Raw genomic sequence first — 16454 nt, 5'->3', positions numbered from 1 at the left:
TGAGTATTATGATTGACATTTCACATTGTATACATAACATACCACATTTATCTTGAACATGTACAGCCCTTTGTCAATCCACTGCTGGATGAGTGGATGAGGGCCTCCCACGTGATCAGAGACAAGCACAAAAATACCATTTCCAATCGCACCATCATGTAAAAGATGTCAGTCACAGAAAAATGTGATTTGTGCAGTAGAGATAAAGTGGAATTATTTACAGTGACGAAACGTGTGTAGTGATCACTCGGTCCTATTCTCCAGACTGAGTGAGGTGAATCCAGAAATATCGTGGCTGATTTGCACACAAGATGACTTTTTAATGTGGACGGGGCAACCGCAGACAAACAGCGGTCACCTCGGCAGTGTCCGCTGGAGGGATTTGATGAGACGATAGTTCAAGCAGCAACAGTTGACTAACTTCCATCCATTCAGAATATTCCACCTGCAATAAGTGAAAAACAGCACGAAAATATTCAGTGAATGCAAAACACGTGCACACTCGCACGCAAGTATGCTCACAGTGATGTATAAAAAACGAGAAAATTGTAAAATATCTGCTTGACTGTCTTGTGACGAACATTACAATTGCATTTGCAAATGTAATTTGTAGCTTTCATTCTTACCCGTGCAGTATCGATAGTTCAATATTAATGTGCATTGTTATTGATGGACTATGTATTGTTTTCTTGGTGTGATCTGGGACTGATTTTGCTGTTGTTTTTACTGCCTTGTCCAAGCTTTGGAATTGGTTTACTTATACAATTGCAAATTTTTACTTCATTTAAATTTTTTTAGTGATTTAACTTTTCCTATACTTTGCACTCCTATCGTTGCTTATATTGATTGTTATTGTAACGTTCTGACTCACTCCTGCTGGACATCTGTGAAAAAGAGCTTCAATACTCATCGGATTCCTCCAGGATAAATCAAGATTCTGATTCTCACTCTTTGTGGCAGGGCATGTAAGAAAGTGCTGCCCCTACCGTATGGGCTACAGGTCATTTGAAGGGATCACAGGAGGAAAAAATCGGAATAAAACATTGGGGGGGGAAGACAAACGACCTGCATATAAACACACACACACATGCTGGTCTTTAAAAACTATAAACTCATTTTTATTCTACCATGTAAGGTCCACTGAGCTATGTAGCTCTTTTTTAGAAGTGACTTGGCCATAAATAATAGCTCAACGATGTGGCTTATCATGTGGAAATTTATAATAGCCAAATACTCTAAACGCATGTTTCTAAATGTGGAGGGAAAAACTGGTGGAGAAAAATCCACGTGACCACGGGGAGAACATACAAACTCCAAATATACAGGCGTCAGGGTCGGGATCGAACCCACAACCTCCTGTATACCAGGCGAGGTCGTTAACATCTCGCCACTGTGGCACTGGGGGCCCAGGGATTGACCCCGCAATCTGAGCAGTGCTTGCCAGACTGATACAGGCAGACCATTATCTCCACGAGCCACTCAACAACCATAATAATAACACTGATGACCACTGAGGCAATGTCCCCACCTCCAGGTCTCGCAGCGCCATGCCCTCTCTGCTGCCTCCACTTGACGCCGCCACAGCCTCACAGCATCTGCACAACCACAGCGGCGAGCGTCACACTGCAGATAATTCCATAACCTCGACACGCACGCAGCTGTTGATGCTTGCCGCATACCGTTTGCCAGGTTCACGGCGCAGTGCGTTAACCACTACGCTCAACCCCGCGATGGCCATGTTGTCTATCCACTGCTGGATGAGGGTCTCGCCACGCCATGCAATACCTCGTTTACGACCATCAAATGCCTTGTTTATTAGTTGCGCAATATTCCGTAAGGACCTGGTGCTTGTGCTCTGCAACATTGACATTTTTGCATGTTTTGTTGCCACTATGATGACACAGCACCAGGGATCTCCCGTGTAAGATAGCTGGATAACTGGCGAAATGGGATCATCCGTGTAAGAAATTAAAATAAACTTAAAAGTAGGTCACGGGGATTATTTGACCGTACGTCACAACGCTGGTCAGTGTGGGTTGGTGAAGATAATGAACATAAATATGGGGCATATGGAAATTACAGTACAACAAGGGATTTTGCTGGACTGACCGCTGCTGCCCACCACAGAGCACAGCCCCGCAGCTGCCTATGACAAGCTGATGTGCTTGGTAGTCACCCATCCATGCAATGTCGAGGCTCAAACCTGCTTGCTTAGCTTCTGAGATGTGATGAGGTCGGGAGTATTCTATGTGATTTGCATGTCAGGAAGTAATTTGTTGATTTTAAAAAAAAGTACATATAACCACCACCACATGTTATTGGAAAGCACTATTAGTTAATAAAATATGGGCAGTTTGCAAAATGTCAGTACAGTGTACATGTAAGTGTGCAATTTGTAATCTCACATGCCCAATTATACCACAAACATTTTTTTGTATGGGTTATTTAGTCAATGTGTGGTCAACCCTCTCAGTGGAGAATATGTTTAGCATGATGGGTAAGCACAAATACACTGTTTCACCATAAACACTGTGGTGGTGCCAAGGCAATCCCAGTGGTAGTCTGTGAACAATAACTGTATTGCTCATCGGATTCCTCCACCATAAATAAAGATTCTCATTCTGATTTGAATTAAAATCACATGTGCTTGGCAAAGCAGTGGGCAAGGTAGTGATATAATCGTTCTTTAGAAGCCTCAAGTAGCCAGTATGGCCACTTTATGCATTTTAAAAGAAAACTAAATCAGAATATTTATTTATACTGGGGGAATCCGATGAGATATAAAGCTGCCCAGAAGGGGTGGGTCAGAAATACAAAAACACAAAAGGAGTGAAAAGTAAAGGAAAGGTAAGCAAATCACACAAAAAAAAGAAGTCACGTATTTTTATATTACCAGGTAAAGCCCACTGAGCTATTAGCTTCTTTTTCAGAAGCGACCTGGCCACAAATGATTGATCAACGAAGTGGCTTTTTCGATTTAAAGCTTTCGTGACTGCAGGGATTCATCTTCTTGTTTCTTTCGGTAAAGTCACGTAGAAGGGAAGTAATAAAATAATAAAAATAAAACATAATAAAACAATTCTCACGACGTTTCGGCTACAACGCAAGCAGCCGTCTTCAGGTGAAGAATGAGACACTACCAAACTAGGAGCTTATATATAAGCTGCATTGGGGGTTGAAGAGCGCCTTAACAAAAAGAATGTGCATGTGAAGAGGAATTTAGCATATTCATGGAAAATGCGTAGGCGTTGGGCGGGGGGGTGTCAAAGTCATATTATGCCCATGCATTATGCAGGATCAGCAGCAACCAAGGGGGGTGCAGGGATTAGCAGTAACACAGGAAAGGAATGTTAATGATATGTAGCTGCAGTTACTCAACAACCACATAGAAAACTAAAGTATAAACTACATAAAAAACTAAAGTATAAACTGCATCGCACCATCAGTATACTTACTATACTCTATAATAAGCTGAGTTACTAACAGCAAGTAATACATTACAATTCTACCTCGTAAAAATTCTATAATATGCTTCCATCTAAACCTTATTCTCTTATATCACACGAGCATATACCGTACTATATACTGCCATAGATAAACCCAACATTAAATTATATACTGTATTGCTGTAAACCAACCTATATCTTATACATTTAATATAACACTATGTATTATTCTACACACCCTAATGTGTATCGAAATGGTTTATTACGTCCTTCCAATGATTGCTGAGCCAGAATCCATCTTCTCGGTTAAAATTGTCTCTGTGTTTGTATATGTGGATCGCCTCATGAACGAATCTCTCATGATAGCCAGATGGCTTGCAGAGAACCTCTGTCTTGGAGAAGTCGATATCATGTGAGCCCACTGAGTTGTAACAGTGATCTGCCACGGCTGAGGTGTTTGTCCTACCGTGTTTCAGGTCAGCTTTATGTTCACGGATGCGGTCCGAGACATGTCGTTTGGTTTCCCCAATGTAACTGCTACCACAGAGGAAACTTAGTTTGTAGACGCCAGGGTACTGTATGTCTGGAACCACATCTTTTACAGACGGTACCAGATCACGGATTTTATGTACTGTGTTGAATCGGACCTGGATCTTGTGTTTAATCAGGATTTTGGAGATCTTTTTTGTGACCCCAGCAATGTAGGGTAAGGTGATGGTCTTGAAAGGCTCCTCAACAGGATCCTTCTTGATGGTTGGAGTGATGGCTTTGCGGATTGTATAGTCGGAGTAACCATTTGCCTTAAGAGCTTGGCGTACGTGTTTGAGTTCACTGGAAATGTGTTCATGGTCGGAGATGCATTGGGCTCTATGATATCCATCCCAGAAGAATTCCCTCATCAAGACTCTATATCATAGAGCCCAATGCATCTCCGACCATGAACACATTTCCAGTGAACTCAAACACGTACGCCAAGCTCTTAAGGCAAATGGTTACTCCGACTATACAATCCGCAAAGCCATCACTCCAACCATCAAGAAGGATCCTGTTGAGGAGCCTTTCAAGACCATCACCTTACCCTACATTGCTGGGGTCACAAAAAAGATCTCCAAAATCCTGATTAAACACAAGATCCAGGTCCGATTCAACACAGTACATAAAATCCGTGATCTGGTACCGTCTGTAAAAGATGTGGTTCCAGACATACAGTACCCTGGCGTCTACAAACTAAGTTTCCTCTGTGGTAGCAGTTACATTGGGGAAACCAAACGACATGTCTCGGACCGCATCCGTGAACATAAAGCTGACCTGAAACACGGTAGGACAAACACCTCAGCCGTGGCAGATCACTGTTACAACTCAGTGGGCTCACATGATATCGACTTCTCCAAGACAGAGGTTCTCTGCAAGCCATCTGGCTATCATGAGAGATTCGTTCATGAGGCGATCCACATATACAAACACAGAGACAATTTTAACCGAGAAGATGGATTCTGGCTCAGCAATCATTGGAAGGACGTAATAAACCATTTCGATACACATTAGGGTGTGTAGAATAATACATAGTGTTATATTAAATGTATAAGATATAGGTTGGTTTACAGCAATACAGTATATAATTTAATGTTGGGTTTATCTATGGCAGTATATAGTACGGTATATGCTCGTGTGATATAAGAGAATAAGGTTTAGATGGAAGCATATTATAGAATTTTTACGAGGTAGAATTGTAATGTATTACTTGCTGTTAGTAACTCAGCTTATTATAGAGTATAGTAAGTATACTGATGGTGCGATGCAGTTTATACTTTAGTTTTTTATGTAGTTTATACTTTAGTTTTCTACGTGGTTGTTGAGTAACTGCAGCTACATATCATTAACATTCCTTTCCTGTGTTACTGCTAATCCCTGCACCCCCCTTGGTTGCTGCTGATCCTGCATAATGCATGGGCATAATATGACTTTGACACCCCCCCGCCCAACGCCTACGCATTTTCCATGAATATGCTAAATTCCTCTTCACATGCACATTCTTTTTGTTAAGGCGCTCTTCAACCCCCAATGCAGCTTATATATAAGCTCCTAGTTTGGTAGTGTCTCATTCTTCACCTGAAGACGGCTGCTTGCGTTGTAGCCGAAACGTCGTGAGAATTGTTTTATTATGTTTTATTTTTATTATTTTATTACTTCCCTTCTACGTGACTTTACCGAAAGAAACAAGAAGAAGTGGCTTTTCATGTGGAAATTTATAGCAGCTGCCAAATACTCTAAAAGCATAAAATCAGCTGCCTGCTGAAGCCACAATTAGTTCCAATGCGTGCACCCACGCTGCGTACGATACTGAGCGTGCAACATCACGGGTGCCAGCGTGTGTTGCAGTTGACACCTTTGTTAAGCATTTGCTGTGATGGCACGAATTGACAAAACAACCTGGAGTGGAAAATGACACCAACAGCAAGCAGTTTAGGCTACTCGAAGATTAAAACTTCAATGTGAAAAAGGAAGCGGCGATCACGTTAACATTAATTTCTCCAAGGCTCTGTGAATAAAGGCAGGGGATGAAATGTGGTCATCACTACACCACGGTGTGATGGACATAGAAAGGACATACAGCCACATGCCCAAGACTCCACCGAACAACACGATAAAAAATGTGTTCTACTACAGCATAACCAGATTGAATGTTGTGGTAATTCTGAATAGCATCGTAAGTTTACACCGGTGATCATAATATATGTATGTTTAACTTCTTTCGCACCGTACGTAGCCAACCATACTAATCGGAGGTGCGGGAGATAATTGCAACAGTTCGAAGTTCCAATCATTTCCATCGAGGTAAAGATGATGATAACGATGATGAAGGTGAACAAGTGATGATGATGATGAAGAGAGTGAAAGGCAGTGACTGTGCGCTCTCACCTGGCAATGTGTCGAGTGATGTGCGACATCGTTCCGCCGAGAGACGACGCCTTCTTCAGCATGGCCTTGCCACGTTCACCCTCGCCGTCCCCTTCCCCTCGTTGTGATGGTGATGATGGGGAGGCGAGGTGGAGCACAGCCCTCACCAGCCACGACGAAATGTCCTCCCGCACCATACCCAACTGCGGCACAAAGCGTCAATCATCGTTGCGAGTGTCGCTCGGATCATTGTCACTGCTGTCATCATTATTTGTGTGCACAGCCCTGTCAATCCACTGCTGGATGAGGACCTCCCCACGCCGCGAGGGTCATGGGGGTTATTTGACGGTACTTCACCATGGTGGTCAGTGTGGGCTGGCAAAGTTGGGAAGCGTAGGCATGGAGCATATAAGTACTGTACATCGATCAGTAGATCGCAAAAGGGGTTGTGCATGTACAAATACAATATGTAAAACACGATGCGATTAAACGTTTAATCTCTATGTGTTAAAAGCAATTTGGCTTCCTCGTACATATGTAGAATTCTCTGGCCGCGTTCCACGGAGTGATGCCTGCGCTATCAGTATTACTGTCTGGACCAGAGAGCTGGATGCTAAGCAGCTCGAAAAGAGGTTTGTTGCCATTTGAACACAGGAGTCAGAGACGGATGCTAGGGATTTCGAGGCAAGACAGGATAAGTCCACAGGAGAACACCACAGGTGAGGTTTGTAGATGCGATTCAGCAACATTATCCATGCTGGGTGGAATGTGTGCGGGATGGGGGAGGGTCGATTGCTGAGACAACATTTGAATGGTCTCAGCTAAATTATGAAACTATTCAATTTTTTACCAGGTAAGACCCACTGAGCTATGTAGCTCTTTTTCAGTAGTGACCTGGCCACAAATTATAGTGCAACGAAGTGGCTTATTTTATCGACCTTTATAGATGACCAAATACTCTGAACACATGTTTCTAAATGTGGAGGGAAAAACCAGAGGACCCAGGGAAGAATCCACGTGACCATGGTGAGAGAGACATGTAAACTCCAAATATAAAGGCGTCAGGGTCGGGATCGAACCCATGACCACCTCTATACTAGGCGAGGTAGTTAACACCTCGCCACCGCAGCATGCCACCGAGGCGACTAAGGGAGAAACCTAGGGCCAGATGGAGGTCGCTGTGTGTCTACTGTGCAGTAGCTGCGGGACCTGGCGGAGGGTAGAAACGTGAGGTGGCGTCAACAACTTTGGCCATGATGGCACGCCGATGTCGTTCGTCACAATAGCGTGTGACCGGTATGTGTGGAGTTTAACACGGGCACGCCACTTGCCTGCTCTGCCAGCCTGGACGCTTCTCGATCCACTGCCATCGACAAACGCCCCGCCCAGCCCTGTAGTGCACCCACCACGGCATCCATCGCTCCACTATAAATATAAAAAAACACAAAGATCCCCCATGTAGCCTTAACAGACTGTTAGGGCAAGTGCTGTTAGCAAGCACCTATTAAGGCCGGCACGGCACACAAGGGGGGTGGCCATCACCACGACGGCCACCTTTGTCTCCCCAGTGGCCAAGTTTATAGACCCCACTGGGTACTAATTTGAGGCTGAGTGGATCTAGGGGAGGCCCAGGGTCGGTTCAGATAATTGTCACTGTTGGTCGCAAGCGAGATTTAAACTCGTTCGGCAGGTTCGCAGTGCAGCTGCTAACTGCTACACTTCCACTTCTCATACTGCATGTTCACACACATACACTTGTGCCAATCGAAAGGCAAACATAGTTATTTATCTGGACAGACTTCGCAGTAACGATGGTAAAAAGCATATTTGAATAATTAGAACACTATATCCCTGTAGAAATGGAAACAGATGGAGATTAGTCCACTTGCTGTACTACCTTTGCCTGGCGAGCCAAGGTATGGCAACTCCTCGAATGCCCACTGGAAGGGAGTTTCACAACGTTTGTGTGCGATCCACCAACCCTAGCTGCCTGCACAGTGCTGGATTACAGGCCATGTGCATCACCACCACCGCCCGGCACTTGCACACAAAGATTATGGTTGGGGCCACTCGGAGGTTCCGGAGGTCCCAGGGCAGAATGCTACGTGGGGTCCCCTTATCCCACAATCCGCAGGCTCGCCGTGGAGCCCTCTTTTATGTGAGGTCTGGGGAAAATTGTCCTTTCTGCCCCCCACCTCTGGGCAGGCCTGACTATGACTATCATATGTGCCAATCTCTGGTCACGTAACCGTAGCTCAAAACCACTAAATATTACTGCCAATATTGCAGACACTGGCAAGATGACTCGGTGGTAGTGAGCAGCTCGCAATCGGAATGTTGTGAGTTAGAAATCCTGGTTGAGGTTAATGCTACCCACCATCTCTCTGGGGCTGATAAATGTTGGGAAGTCAATCGTGGTTGTCTTATGGGAAGACTCGCCCCTGCCATAAAAAGGTGGAATTTCCACCACTGGCCTAGGGCTGTAAACAGGAGATGTGCACCCGAGTATTGAAAACACTATTCACCTCTCGCTCTTTTCTTCAGACGGTACGTTCTCAACCAACACCAGGGCCTTGATCACAACAACTGACCAATCTGAGAGGGACTTAACGAGCTGCAACCAATCAGAAGCTGGCATGGCGTGTGCATACGAGGAGGTCAGGACCAGCTTTTCAGACCAGGTTTCAAATGCTCGGCACAGATCCTTAAGTGCGTCTGCCAGTCCTAGTAACACACACACACACACTCTAGTGAGACAAAAGTGCAAAGAGAATCAACACACTTGTGTTTGTGGGTGTTGGCATCAAATGTGTGTGTTGGGGTGCTATACGGGGGATTGTTGTCATTGTCATTGCATACATATTTACATACAACACAATCAGATTTCTTTTTTTACATAGTTGTTGACAACAGGCCCAAAGGTCCAAAATATCAAGGGGACAGCAACAAACAGCACTATCTCAGTTGAAATGGATAAGTTAACACGCGTCTTGAATTTAGCGAGGTTATTTGTAAAAGCTTGGAGAATAAAATGGCAGGGAGTTTCAAAGTGGGGGCAATGTGAGTGAAGGAGCAGTGGGTGAGTGGGTGGGTGAACGGATGGCTGAGTTGGTGGAGAACAGGGTGAGTGAAAGAGTGGTCGAGTGTGTTGTTTTAACCGGCAGTATGGGAGTTGAAATTGAACAAAGTATGGATGAGATGAATCAAGTCGGAATAGTAGACCAAGTCCTCAACATGGATGTAAGAATCAATGGGCTGGCGTTGGATGATGAAGGGAGCACGTGAATGTGTATGATACATACCAAACACTCACAGTGACACATACCATTATCGCCGGTCACCCTGGCATGCAAGAACTGCATGCTTCGCTCCAACCTCCCAGCCACACGCTCCCACCCCTCTCCAGCCTCCGCTACTACACTGCCATCGCCATCACAAATGCTTTGTTCCTCATCAGTGTGGCACTGACAACCGTTAAAATCGCTCACTTCTCTTTTCTGCAGATCCTCGTTTGCAGCCTGATGCTCTTCCCCCTTGTAATCAATTTGAAGAGCAGTAACATGGCCATGGCAATGCTCGTGATGGAGAGTTTGAGAGAGCGCTGTGAGCCGAGCTGACATGGACCCCAGAGAGGCGAGCTCCTTCGTGAGCTCCAGCATTTCAACTCCACCAAAGCGCTCCAGATCTTCCGCCAGGCTCTGTCCACACACGCCAGAGGGCAGTGATGGGGGCTGAGCAACTTCACTTTGTACAGTAAACATTTCAAAATATAAACTCTTCTATTATGAAAGGAGTCAAAGTGAGTCCCTTGCTCAAATGATAGCCTTTGCCATTGCAGTAGTAACGTGTTGGAACCACCTTGTTTCCTTCACAAAATATCCTGAAGCAGAAGATGAGTACCATAACTTTGATCTTTACCTGTGTATCAATAGTTCAAGTTTAATGTGCAATCTTATTGAGCTACTTTTTGTTGTTTTAGTGAGGTCTGGTACTGGTTTTGTTGTTGTTTTGCTGCCTTACCCAAGCTTGCACTTAGTGTTGAAAAATCGGCAGAAATCGATGTCCTTTCAAATTTGTACTCGTGTATCTATGATACAGGTTTTTTAGGGTTAGATCCCATAATTAGTGAGGGTTGTCACGTAAACACAACATGCCAATTCGTTAGCTCAAAACCTCTGTACTGTATATGTGTAATGTGAGGATATATCCGGCTCAATGACGTATCACAACTCGTCATGATGATTGGCTCTGCCGGTCCTGGTTTATAGCCAATGGGGGGAAGCCTAGGGGCGTGGCCCTGACGTAATGGAAAGGTGACAGCTGTAAGTAGGGGATTGGTTCTGCTGGCTTTGGCCACAGCCAATGGGGAGATGAGTCAGGGGCGTGGTCCCGGCAGCTTACGAGGGGGCCTGGAATATTCCATGGAGGCTAACCAGGATTGGTGGAAACGTACCACGTAACCCGGGTATTAAATAGGGGTGGAGACGAACGACACGTGGTCAGAACGGGAATGAACAGAGGAAGGGGGCCACGCGGGAGTGGGGCTCCGGGTTGCCACGTGGCAGTGTGTCTCTCTCTCTATCGGTCCCTCTTACGCTGCCTGTCAGCAGCGTGAAGGAAAGCTGTAATACAAGTTGAATAAAAGAAGGATTCCAGAAGTCGCCTCAACGAGCTTTATTACATATGAATGATATTTGTCACGAAAGCATACGTTTTAAACTGTACTCATGTACTTTATTTATTTTCCTTGATTTAATTTTAGTGAGTGGCTTATCTTTCCTACAATTTGCACTACTTTGATTTTTGTATTTTGTGTTGTTGTTAACTTTCTGATCCGCCCCAACTGGATATCTGTGAAACAGAGCTTCATTGCTCATCGAATTCCTCCTGGAGTCTAAATAAAGATTCTGATTCTGATAGTTGAAGTGGCAGCCTTCTAATTGTGAGCCACTTGATCTACCGCTGCATCACCTCATCAAATGTTTATGGAAGGAGCTAAAGCAAATAATGTAACTATCGGTTATTTGTTTGTAATACAAATGTAAAAGGAGGGGGAAGAGAAGGGTTAGCAACTTCATGAAACATCGAGATATGTGCATATAACTCATAGTGGGAATGGGAAGAATCTGAATGTGGATTTGAATTTGTCCCATCCCTATTGTGTGTATTTCTGTGTGTGGCTGGGTCATATAGCCCCGCATGCCCAGCCAAAGCATGCCCAAGCAGCTTCTGTTTGGCCGTATAGAGGGGGCTAAACGGGCACGACATGGGTTTGGAGAAGAGATGGACTGATGCAGTACGGGAGGATGTGGAGCTGAGTGGACTTGCCAAAGACCGGATACCAGTGGTATCTTAGATTGGCCTCGATGGAGGAGGCTCGTGAAATACGCTACTGAGTGTTTGGAGGCAGTCGCCCTCCAACAACAACTGAGGGCAGAGGGGCGACACAACAACGATCGGAGTGCCGAGCAACTAAATTACAGCAAATTGGGGGGTACAGCTGGTGCATCTACCAGTCATCTCAGTCAGCCAACCCATGGCACCTGGGTCTGTCCCATGACCTCTTGTCAGAGAGCCTTCGACACTTCACGTGGCCTCAAAGTGCACCTGGCCTGGCACAGGTGCCGTGATGACGTCACCATCGCTTAGTGGTGAATGACGGGTATTGGTATTGGTATAGAGGAGCGATAGTGTAGTGGTTACCGCGCTACACTACAAACCCAGCAAACAACGTCAGTGACAGTTATCACAACCGGTCCAGGACCTCCTCCCCTAGGTCGACTCAGAATCAAATGAGTACCTGGTGCGGTGTGTAAACATCACCACTGGAGAGACAAAGGCAGTCGGGAATGGTGCTGGCCACCCACCCCCTCGTGTACTGTGCCAGCCTCCATAAGAGCTCACTAACAGCACTTGGCCCAGCAGTTTGTTAAGGCTATACGGGGGATTTGTGTCTTTGTACTTGTATACATATGTAATATTAGAATATATCCGGCTCACTGACGTATCACACCTTGTCATGGTGATTGGCTCTGCCGGTCCTGGTTTACAGCCAATGGGGGGAAGCCTGGGGGCATGGCCCTGACGTGATGGAAGGGTGACAGCTATGGAGATTGGTTCTGCTGGCTTTGGCCTCAGCCAATGGGGAGATGAGTCAGGGGCGTGGTCCCGGGAGCTGACGAGGGAGCCTGGAAGATTCGATGCAGGCTAACGAGGATTGGCTGAAGCGTACCACGTGACCCGGGGATTAAATAGGGGTAGAGAGGAACGACGTGGTTAGAACGGGAACCAACGGAGGAAGGAGCCATGCGAGAGCGGGGCTCCGAGTTGCCACGTGGCAGTGCGTCTCTCTCGATCTATCTGTCCCTTCACGTTGTCTATCAGCAGCGTGAAGTAGATGTAACCATAAGTGAATAAAAGACGGATTCCAGAAGTCGTCTCAAAGAGTCTTATTACACATATGCAGGCGTAGTTGACACAGCGTGCTCACCTCAGCCCAGCGTTGTAAGTCAACCTGAAGCTCTTCCATCAAATTCATCTCTGGGAAACCAAATCCATTTTCTCCATCTTGTCTGCAGAAGACACACATGCGTACAAAGACAAAGTGCTATAAAGATTACCCACAAATTACTCACATAGCAATCATGACCCCTACTCTCAGACTCATGCCCATCGCCAGGCCAGGTACTTAGTCACCACGTGTCGCATGGGGTCAACTGCTGATAGGCGGCTCTGCAACGTGAGATGTTTCGTTTTGCGATACACGAGCCCAATATAAATGTAATGGGTTCAATCGAGGTGCACACTAGCACTTGGAGGCAACACGTTTTATTAACTAACATCACATAAACTCTTAATGCTAACGGGATAACGACATAGGGTGGTAACCCACCGTTCCCATACTTAACTTGGGTGGAGATGGCTATTTGCACTCTGGATGGGACAAGTGTAGTACCGTTGAGGACGCTTGGACACTCGGGGTTGAGGCACACGTATTTATTCCGCACAGTGGTTACAACCGCGGGCATACAATACTAGAGGGGGTATCGGCCCCCTCACCCGGCTAGCTGGGAATACACTGCTAGCTATCTCTAACCTACCTCCTAGTCCTCCGCTAAAGAGCTAGGGGAGGCTATCTGGCCCGACACTGGTGAGTCGGGCTACGGTACCCGGAGTCCCAGAGCACTAACTCTGGTTCTCGGGACCACGCCGCTGGCTCGGTCCTGCGCGGCCCTGACAAGGGCGGCGTTCCAGGGGAGTCCAGGGCTCTAGCTAGATGATCTTGGGTCTTCACTCCTTTAGCTGTAACATTGTGCCCCGAGCCCTCCGGCTCATCCCCTGTTATACCCCAACCCTCCGCTGAGGGGTGGGGCCCCCCGGGAGATCACACTCCGGGCCAGCCCCCCAGGCTGCCTGGTGCGGACGTCGTTGCGAGCACCTCCCCGTGTGCTCACGGAGCCCCGCCCACTGTGTTTGTTTCCCATGTGATCCTATGTATACAGCCCCTCCGTAACACCCCTACATCACCCCCCCCTACATAGCCCGCAGCCGTCCCGGCTGCATCAATCGACAATAAAAGTTTTATTTACCCTTTGACCCCGCGTGTGCCACACAATTATTGAACCATAACGCAACGAGAACAACAACAAGAACCAGAAAAGCCAGAAGGGAAAACAACCCAACGCACCCCACCCCCGAAAAAATACGAATACCGTAAAACCAACGTATATACAATTTTCAGGGAACCCCAGCACACACACACAACACACCAGGAACACAACATATGTACAATCCAATCTGCCAGGAGGGAACCCCAGCACACACGCAACACACCAGGAACACAACATATGTACAATCCAATGTGCCAAGAGGGAACCCCAGCACACACACAACACACCAGGAACACAACATACGTACGATCCAATGTGCCAGGAACACGCCACCGACGCAGCACACAGTGAACATGACATGGAAAAAAAAAAAATTTCATCACAAGAGTCTGCGCATTCTTGCGCGCGTCCTTGCCGCTGGCCCGTCACACGGGGCAACCCCGGATGGCGGCCTGTCGGGTGGCAACTGTCCATTTCCGAGTGGGTCTGTTCTTGATGTCGCGAGACCCTCGGCATCCCCCGTCGGGGTTGTCGGGCGTGAGCCCGTCATTCCTGGTGCACCTGGGGGCGGGACAGCCGGTAACACGTCAGGCGAGAGCAGCGGAGACGGACCCTTTGAGTCGGTCGACCCCCCACATGTTTGGCCACGCGTGTGTGGAGTGGGACCTCGCGCCGCAACGAAGGGTTTCAGTCTGGAGGGGTGTACAAACCACCGGCGCTTCCCTCATTTGATGCGCACGCACTGAGGGCGCACAACCTCAACCACCTCGACGGGGCCCCGCCACAGCCGCACCAGTTTTGAGGAGGTCGCGAGTGGTACCTGGGGACAGTGCAGCCATGCCCTGTCTCCCGGCTTTCACTGTAGCACGTGCGCGCGACCCAGTCTGAGCCGCTCATTAGCTTTCTGACGCATGTCGGAATTTTGCATGGCCGCATCCCGCGCCTCTGTCAATTTCGCAAGGTTAAATTTAACATGGTCGGCCAATTTAGTTTTTCCCTGCGGCGCGGGGATCTGCAGCTGGGCCCGAACAGGTGGGTCAGGTTCGCGGCCATACATGAGGAAGAAGGGGGAAAATCCCGTCGCAGCATGGGGGGCCAATCTGTATGCTGCGAGGACCCCTTGAATCCCAATCGGTCTGTGAGTCCGAAACCTGCTGTGACAACATAGACGTGATGGTTCGGTGCAGACGCTTGACCATCCCGTCAGTTTGCCGGTGATAGGGAGAGGTACGAATTTTTTTCGTGCCCAGGAGCTCACAGACCTGTTGGAGCAGTTTGCCGGAATTTTTTTTGCCCTGGTCGGTCAGCAGCCGCTCCGGAGCACCTTTGTCCAGGACGTATCCCTGGACAAAGGCCTCCACGATGGCTGCTGCCGACTGGTTGGCCAGGGGCCAGGCCATAGGCCAGCGCGTGAAGTACTCCACCCCGGTCAACAAATATCTATTTCCCCTGGGGATGGCGGGGAATGGGCCCAGAATATCCAGCGCGACAAGTTCGTTCACTCTGGAGACTCTGATAGACTGCAAAGGCGGGTTTGACTCCCGTGCTGGTGGTTTTCGCTGCGCACACTGAGGGCATGACCCCAACAGATCTGCGACGTCCCTCGTCATGCCCGGCCAAAAAAAATCAAGCTGGAGCAAGGCGAGGGTCTTATGGGTCCCCAGGTGGAGGAGGCGCTCATGAGCGGCCCACACCACCTTACCCCGTAACCCCGAAGGGACCACCAGCCGGTGTCGCTGGGATTTCCCGTCCCAATGCATCAGCAGACCCGTGAGCATTTCCCATGCGTCGGCATCACCCCTCCCCCGTCCAGCCTCCCCGACGCGACGACGCAACGCGAGGAGGGAGGTATCCTCCATCTGCAAGCGCCCCCATTCAGTGACAGGCAACCCCAACAGGGAATCTGATCCCTGTTGTGCGATCGAATTCGTCATCGACGCTGCGTCATCTGCGGCCGCCAAGACCGGAACAGATATTTCAGCCGGATGCCTGCAACGACCCGACCCCAGGAGGCATGCGCATTCGGGGGTGGTTGGCATGCGCGACAGAGCGTCCGCATTGGTGTGGCGAACGCCCTTACGGTACGTGGTTTCAAAATCAAAGTCCTGGAGAACCTCCAACCATCGAGACAATTGTCCCGATGGTTGTTGAACTCGCAGGGCGTACTGTAGTGCCGCATGATCTGTACGGACGGTGAAACGCTGACCGTACAGATATGGCCGGTACTGTTGGATGAAATAGACAATTGCCAACAGTTCCCGACGGGTGACACAATATCGTTGCTCCGCTGGAGACAACACCCGACTGCCATACGCGACTACCCTTTCCACGCCATCAACCACCTGGGAAAGCACGCCCCCAATACCTGTGTTGCTCGCATCGGTGTCGAGCACAAAGGGTTTAGAAAAATCGGGGTAAACCAAGGGAGGGGCTTTAACCAGAGCGTCCCGAAGGGAGCTGAAAGCAACCTCCTCCTCCTGTCCCCAATGGAAGCGGACCC

General features: G+C 47.9%; 1 protein-coding gene across 7 annotated transcripts in view; it reads right to left on the bottom strand.

Annotated features, from left to right (window-relative positions):
* Window positions 1–16454, bottom strand: part of AXDND1 (axonemal dynein light chain domain containing 1) — a 49380-nt gene that overhangs the window by 10066 nt on the left and 22860 nt on the right. For all 7 annotated transcript variants that reach the window (XM_061566349.1, XM_061566350.1, XM_061566353.1 and 4 more), the window contains 7 exons: window positions 12835–12916; window positions 9670–10042; window positions 8870–9068; window positions 7676–7769; window positions 6366–6547; window positions 1529–1595; window positions 359–445 (listed from right to left, as the gene is read on the bottom strand). In XM_061566349.1, the coding sequence (XP_061422333.1) occupies window positions 359–445; window positions 1529–1595; window positions 6366–6547; window positions 7676–7769; window positions 8870–9068; window positions 9670–10042; window positions 12835–12916 (1084 nt within the window). The remainder of the gene's footprint in view (window positions 1–358; window positions 446–1528; window positions 1596–6365; window positions 6548–7675; window positions 7770–8869; window positions 9069–9669; window positions 10043–12834; window positions 12917–16454) is intronic.

The sequence above is a fragment of the Lethenteron reissneri genome, chromosome 36, assembly GCF_015708825.2.
Source record: "Lethenteron reissneri isolate LAM-NWPU_2019-01 chromosome 36, ASM1570882v1, whole genome shotgun sequence".
Lineage (NCBI taxonomy): Eukaryota > Metazoa > Chordata > Hyperoartia > Petromyzontiformes > Petromyzontidae > Lethenteron > Lethenteron reissneri.
The sequence above is the reverse complement of the archived record's forward strand: the minus strand, read 5'-3'. Positions and strand labels throughout refer to the sequence as shown.